General features: G+C 41.8%; 1 protein-coding gene across 1 annotated transcript in view; it reads right to left on the reverse strand.

The window, feature by feature from the left end:
• SLC30A8 (solute carrier family 30 member 8) overlaps positions 1–8053 on the reverse strand; it is a 32412-nt gene that overhangs the window by 18603 nt on the left and 5756 nt on the right. Inside the window, exon 2 of the mRNA XM_014525423.1 lies at positions 772–964. Within this exon, the coding sequence (XP_014380909.1) occupies positions 772–964 (193 nt within the window). The remainder of the gene's footprint in view (positions 1–771; positions 965–8053) is intronic.

The raw sequence follows: 8053 nt of genomic DNA on the forward strand, positions 1-8053 counted from the left end.
TAAGAGAAGTGGTGGCAGTATCCTGGACACCCTGGATTTTGGTCTTATGTTTATTCAAATTGCGTAAAGACTACTGTACAACACAGGTTTTACTTCATATTGTACTGATGTGTACCATCATCATCTCCTGACTTGAAAAAGAAAGTCTTGCATTCAAAATTTTGTCTATCTTTATGCCAACTATATAGTTGGTCCAATAAAAAATAACACCCCAACATTTAACATAACTTGTTTGAAACTTTGAAGAGGAAACTTGGAAATATGATGTAAGATTATTGTATTAGAAGTGCTTCCTAATTTTAACCAGTGATTGTAGGATCATCAGAAAGTAGAACTAGAAGGAAACTCATGAGGTCTTCTAGTTCAGCTCCTTGTTCAAGGTAGGATCATCCCTAACTAAAGCATCTCAGCCAAGTGTCTGTCTAACCTGATCTAGAAAATTCCCAGGGATGGAGATTCTTCAACTTTTCTAGGTAGCCTGTTCCAATCCTTGAACACACTCATAGTCAGAACGTTTATCCTAATCTCCAACCTAAATTTCCATTTCTGGTGTCAGATATACATAAAAATGTTTGAATAATTAACTAAATAGGGATTTTTTTTTAATTGGAGAATAGGAAGTAGTTACTTTATCCAAATTGTCTCTCCCTGTCAAACAAAGATCACAATGTGTACAGAAGTACACAAACATGATGATGTTTGAGAACAATATGGAAGGGCATTGATGGCAAAACATAGTTATTTATGTCTAAAGAAAGAATACTCCCCTATGATCTCTGCAATCATGAAGATGAGGCAAATGACTGATGCTGCACAGAGCTTCCGCGTGGCTTGACACTGTTCTCTTTTTCTGCTCTCATAGGACTTTGACTGGCTTTGGCAATCGCACAGCAGGTTACATTCAGAATCCTCTGGTTCCTCCTGGTGCGTATCTTGGCTTAAGCTGTTCTTTTGCAGTTCTATACTATGGGATTGAAAGAAAGAGAAGGTAGAAAGGTATTACTATTTAGGGGCCCAATCTTGCAATTCACCCATGTGAAGATGTATAATAGGATATAATATGTATAATAACTGTATTTATAATAACAGTTGTATAATAACAGTATTTGTACTGTTGGATTCGTTTTTATTATATCAGGAGCAGCTGTGGCAGCAAATGCTATGAATGAGGTTGCAAAGCACTCATATAATACATAGTAGTGAGAAAGCACCACTGAATTCAGCAGGTGACTCACAAGAGGTCCATCTACATGTCATCACTGCTCTCTCAGGGGGCAATGTTTTGTCTGCAGCATGCTTGAGAGAGAGACTGTGGTGGACACCCACGGGGAGACTTCACTGCCATTTCACTTTGCATATACCACAAGCGTATCCAAGTGGGACATGCTGAAGACTGTCGTATCCTAGGAGTGCTAGAGATGTGGTATAGACAAAGCATTGCTGATATGAGGAACAGCCTGCAGAAGGAGACTTCACAAACTCATCAGGGTGGTGCTATGTCTCTTTCATGTGGTTGGGCCAAGTTTTCTATTTTTCATGGTCTCCTTCAGATAACTTTTCATTATATACCAAAGTTAGCTACAGCACACGCTTTTCAGAAAGTCATAACTCAGGCAAATCCAAATCAAATTAAATGGAACATGAGGTCTATTTCTGTACAAAATTTCAATTTTCTATTCCCAGCAACTTTGGCAGAAAGATTATTCAAAAAAGGTCACAATTTCTTTTCCTGTAATTGAAAAAACTATATTTTCCTCACTCTCCTCAAGCTCAAAAATGGCTGAACTGCTTTTGCTTCGGAGCTTCTCAGCACACAAAATATGATCTATCTTTAGGCAAAGCCTAAATGTCAGCCCAAAAGGTCAAGAAGGATATGATGAAAAGGTTCTCTAAGATAGTCTGGTCCCTTCATACTGTTCAAGTAGCATAAAAAGTGGCAAAGGTTCAGCAAAATCCTCCCTTTGGGAATCTTCCCAGCCAAATTTAATTTGCCAAAAAAACCCTCAATCTTGCCCTTCTCAAAGCCCCCAGTATAGGAAATATGGGGCAGGGGGAGAAATGTGCTTTGACTGGAAGGCACAGTTATCCTCAGTGGCCCTTAATGTCCTTGCTGCCACACACATGCTAGGGTAGCTCTGAGACTGTTTTAATTTATTTCAGTGTCAGGAGGCCCTAAGGTAATTTTGTATCCAACCCTGTCCCTCCCACCCTTTTTCCTGCAGCAAGTAGAGCTTACATGGAAAAAAAGAACTTGTCCCAGGAGGTTAGAATGAAAACTATTATGCGGCTTTAACTAGAGCTTTTTGTTGCTACAGCTGCTCCTACTGTAAAAACCCAAAAGTAAAATCACTCTCCCCTATAGCCTGTCATGCTACTTGTGGGACAGCACTACAGTAATACATAGCTAATTCCACCCAATGATATATATGTAAAATATATACAACCATTGAACCATATAACTTTTGTGTATGCAGAGGTCCAGTCCAGAATACCATCTTGGTGTGTCTCAAATACAGCTATGGTTTCATGTTTGAAATTGGTCTTGAGTCATGATACCAAGTCGGGCTTAACTACACTCTGGTAATATCAGCCTGCTTCCACATTCCTTGTACTGGAGGCTTTCCCTTGGGAAAAATAATAACAGTTGTCCCCTAGATTTTGTTAAAGAGGGCTATTTCTTATGTTATGTGACATTTTCCATGTCATTTATGAACTTGTAGATGCCCAAGTCCCTGAGAATATAAATCCTGGAGAAAATTATGATCACCAACATGATTTTTTTGATGGTAGGAAATACTGAGAAAGGATCAAATAACAAGGAACAGTGGTAAAGGGACACATTTTTTACCTTGGGTCCAGCTCTTTCCTGTGGAAGCTGGTTGTACCTAGCCAATTCAGGATTCTTTAGAAAAACTCAACTGTGAAAACCAGTTCCACATACATTGATACCACTGTCTCAGCACGGGGGTCACATCAAGGTATACGGGGAGAGAGGAGAGGGAAAGGCACAGCAGAGTTCTGCAGACAGCTGGTATTTGGTCCATGAGGCCTGAGGCTGCTCTGCCTTCCACCAAGTCACAAGCAGTTTGAAAGTCAGGGACTGCGTCTACCTGAGACACTGATTGTGCAGTCATTACTAGTTTATACAAGTACTAAAGCACAGTAGCACCAACAAATGTCTTTTTCATGATGCTACTGTGCAGTAGCCTAATACTCCTGTGCAGCAGCGTCGCATCACAGTTGTTGCCACGCCACATTAATGTGCAGTAATATCAGGCTAGTGCGCAGTCAGCATTTCATGTAGACATGGTCAGGGAGCTGTAGACCCTAACAACTCCATTTTCCTCCTCCTGCATCAAGCAGATATAGGCAAAGGAGAGAATATCTTCCTGGTTAATTACCAAGAAAGAGGCAGGAATTTCCTTTTTCTCCTCTTTAACCAAAGTCAGCAAGTACAGATTAGCTGCACAAATCTGGTTGTCTGCACAAATCTGGTTGGAGATGTTCTAAGTATTCAGTGTTCCCCCAAGCCAGCTTAGTTCCCTAGCAGCATGGTCAGAGACTAACATGTGGTCTCTACTTAGCTGTGTGGTCTCTACTTAGCTGAGACAACTGATCCCCTCTACATGCTTCTGCGGAGTTTGCTTGGAAGAGCAAACGGTCAGATTTAATGCCCAGTGACTTGCATAGATTTCATAGATTTCATAGACATTAGGCCTGGAAGGGACCTCGGAAGATCATCAAGTCCAGCCCCCTGCCCCAGGGGCAGGAAGTCAGCTGGGGTCATAGGACCCCAGCAAGATAAACATCCAAATTTCTCTTGAAGGCGTTCAAAGTAGGTGCTTGAACCACCTGCAATGGCAGGCTATTTCAGACCTTGGGGACTCGGACAGTAAAGAAGTTCTTCCTTATGTCCAGCCTGAAATGGTCTTGGAGGAGTTTATGACTATTCAACCTTGTCATCCCTTGGGGTGCTCTGGTGAACAGACATTCCCCCAGATTCTGGTGAGCGCCCCTGATAAGCTTATAAGTGGCCACCAAATCACCCCTGAGCCTACGCTTTTCCAGGCTGAAGAGTCCCATGGCTGTCAGCCTCTCATCATAAGGTCTGTTTTCCTGACCACTGATCATGCGCGTGGCTCTTCTCTGGACTCTCTCAAGCTTCTCCACATCCTTTTTGAATTGTGGAGTCCAAAACTGGATGCAGTACTCCAGCTGCGGCCTCACCAAGGCCGAGTATAATAGGAGAATGATGTCCTGGCATTTGCTTGAGAAGCATCTGTGGATTCAAGCCAGCATTTTGCTTGCTTTACTAGCAGCTGCATCACATTGAAGGCTCATGTTCATCTTGTGGTCAGTCATGACCCCCAAGTCCCTTTCATCTCTAGTGCTAGCCAGTGTAGCACTGCTGAGCCTATAAGGATGCTGCAGGTTTTTCTTCCCAAGGTGGAGAACCTTGCATTTTTCGGTGCTAAACACCATCAGGTTCTCATCCGCCCATTTCATGAGCCTGTCAAGGTCAGCCCGGATCACTCTCCTGTCCTCAGGTGTGGATGCTTTACCCCAGAGTTTGGTATCATCGGTGAACTTGGCCAGTCCGCTTCTGATACCAAAGTCTACATCGTTAATGAAGATGTTGAACAAAATAGGTCCAAGGACAGAGCCTTGAGGGACCCCACTGGCCATGGCACACCACGATGATTGACTTCCGTCAACCACCACCTCTGGGTCTGATGGAGCCAATTCCCCAGCCAGCGGATCATGGTGGACCAGAGGCCACAGTTAGCCAGTTTTGCCAAGAGGTGATCATGGGATACCAGATTGAAGGCTTTTTTAAAGTCGATATACAACATCAGTCTCTTCCCCCTTGTCCAGGTGATAGGTCACTTGGTCGTAAAAGGAAATAAGATTGGTCAAGCAAGACCTACCCGCAACAAACCCGTGCTGGCTATCCCTCAGGATGTTGCCATTGGCCAGTCCATTAAGAATGGCCTCTTTTATAATCTTCTCTAAGACCTTCCCTGGGACTTGAGATGCTTTTGACTCATTTTGTCCCTGCGTTCCTTTATTTTCCCCACAAAAGCAAATAAATTGTGGGTAAGCCATCTGGGGAACAGGGATCACATCTGGCAGCCTGTTGCCCTGCCAGTCAGCACCCTAAAGCTGTGCTTCTATAAGAAACTTACACTGTTTCATTTTTATATTCATCTGGCTTCTCATGTTTGCCTGTGTCACTCGAAATACAGTATTTTGCTGATGTATTAGACCCAGAAGGTACCACAAATTGATTCATTCCAGATGGCTGAATTAAATACTGTAGTTTACTCACTTTCCCCTGGAGCTCCTGGCATACAAGTTTCTCCCTCTCCAGAGTTAAGATCCAGTGCTCTTCTGTATTTTGTGTGCAAAATTAATTTTCCCTTAACTTAATTTCCATTGGCTGGCACCAAAAGTTTAAAATCATCCTGGGGACTCAAGTCACAATTTGCTTATCAGTCTGCCAGGTTGGGGGAGGCAGTTCCAAAACTATCCCTGCTGTTTTCTCAGCCACCAAACACTTCTTATGGTGTTAGGAAATGATTCATTGTCATATTCTTTATGGGCTGGGTTTTTTTTTTAAATATTCAAGGTACCTTCTAGCCACCAGGTAACAATACGTTGGAATATCACCACAGGGCAAGCAAATGCTGTATTACAGAGCTCATCAGACTGAGGAGGAAACCAACACAGAGAAGATGAAGCCAGAAGTGTTACATTTAGAAGCCAGAAGTTAGGCATCTAATAAAAGTGACCTTGTTTCCAGAGGGGCTGAGCATCCACTGCTCCTTTTGAACTGAACAGGAATAAGAGGGAACAGCATCTGGCCCAACATGTTAGAAAGGCTCTTGCCAGCTCCGGAGAGTAACAGGCTTTTCAATAGCTGCTCACCACTAATTGAAGGAATCTAAGAGACAGATTTTTAAATGTGTAGAATCAAAAGCATACGATGCACAGATCTGGCCTGTCAAACCACAAACCTCCTGTGTGAGAGAGACAGGACAAGATGTAGCTTTTGAGCTTTGCAAACAGAGACCTAGATTAAAAAAATAATCTGTTCTCCATTTCCAATTCCCTTTCCTTTGTAAGAAAGGCATTGAGGGTGAATGTCACTGAGGGCACCTACTGAGTCATGCCTGGAAAGAGTAAAGAAAATATTAATACATATTGCAGATACTATACAAATCATTAACAAGCACGTTTGATTCTGGCTTCTTTTTGTTTGTTTTCATTTGATCTGTCGAGTGAATTGATCTACAAGCTGATGGGTATAATTGCCTTCCTCCTAGGTCATATCAGAGCTCCAAAGAAAGGGGAGAAGAGTGAAATCCAGCACTATCAAACTTTCCAGAAAAGTGACACCTCCCCCACAAAGGAAAACAACACTTTATCAGCATCTGACATAATAATGAAAATGTCTTTAGAAATAATACATCAAAACCATATTCACATCCTTTATCTGGGGCCATGCTGATTTTATTTGATGTTGTTCTTACCTTAGATGTTTTTAAGTCTACAGTTAGGACTGCAATTTTCAGCCATGATGTCCACAAATCTCCCAAATATTACAGGAGCAAAACAAAGGCAAATACTTACTTGTAGCACCTTTAAATGAGTTATTAGTCATCTAAGGGACAGTAACTGTGCCGGTAATTATTTTATTTAATTAGATTTCATGGGCCTCCAAAACTCATAAAATCCAACAAGAAGCAATTCTGTTGTCTTTTCTCATGTCGTTAATGTCCCATGTCTTTTGCTCTGGTACCTTCTCAATGATTTCCACAAGAGAAAGAGCCAGGAGGAATTTGAGCAGGTTAAATGCATATGGTTTTATTCACATCATTCCTAGAATGAAATTCCCCAAACAATATTCACTGAAATACTTTTCTACAGGAATCTCAACCAAACTCCAGTGGTCAGTTCCCAAGGAGTTGCACAACTTGACTCCATTCAGAAACAGAGCCAGAGCACAAGCTCTGCAGAATCTCCTCTAGCCAGATCCTGCATCTACACAGAAACTTCTCCCCAAGACTAACACGTCTTCCCAAGACTAAAAACTTGCTCTCATGCTAAGAAAAATAAAGATCTTCAAAAATGATATACTACAACATCACCTTATGATACCCGCCACAACAATACTACAAATTAATGTCCATTTTAAGTCTCTTTGAAGTCACTTTTTCTGAGATATCTGCAAAACACTTACTAATGGCTAAGAAGTTAGACCTAGATCCTTAAAAGATTTAGATGCTTAACTGCCATTGGTTTAATTCATCTCAACCTTAATGTGCTATGACTTTTGCTTACTATTCTGAGTAAAACAGTCTCCTTATTACCATGTGTTGCCCTCGTAAGTTCTCTTTCTCACATTTAGGATTGTAAGCTCTTTGAAGCAGGGGATCTTTTCATGATACATCTGCACAGTGTCAGTGGACAGTTGGACCCCAAATTCTAACTGGGGAGTCTTGGTAGCATGGTAATACAATAGATAAAAACATTAATACCCAAGTCTAAAGTCACATACTTTACAGGTACCAAGAAACTTCATAAACTTTCTCCCTTCTAGCTATGGAAAAAAGAAAGGACCTGGAGAATTACCTTAAAACTGAGTATTTTGAACACGAGGCAGTTCATTCCATTAATTCTGTGAAAAGGGTTTCTCACAGGAAATAGTGACCAGCAAGGTTTTTCTTTTGAATGAGGAGACTTATCTGATCTCAGCAGCAGTGCATGCAGTATCCCAGGGCCAGAGAATTGGTTTATTAGGGTAAAAAGTCCCAAGAGGCAGTTTGTGGGTCTAACGGGGAAAATCAATTTGTGAAAACCTCTCTTATACCTTGTCTGTATTAGGCTGCTTCTACCAGCAGATTGCAATAACCACCAGGAAGCTGCCAGAGCATGTTCATTTCCCCGTGGCTTCTGGTGGCTGAACTCAGAAGCTATATGATAGAAAGAGAAGGTGCCAAATACTGGAGTGACTGTGGCAGTCAGCAGAAGGTGCAACTGAGTCTAGACA

This window comes from Alligator sinensis, unplaced genomic scaffold (genome assembly GCF_000455745.1).
Source record: "Alligator sinensis unplaced genomic scaffold, ASM45574v1 scaffold11_1, whole genome shotgun sequence".
Lineage (NCBI taxonomy): Eukaryota > Metazoa > Chordata > Crocodylia > Alligatoridae > Alligator > Alligator sinensis.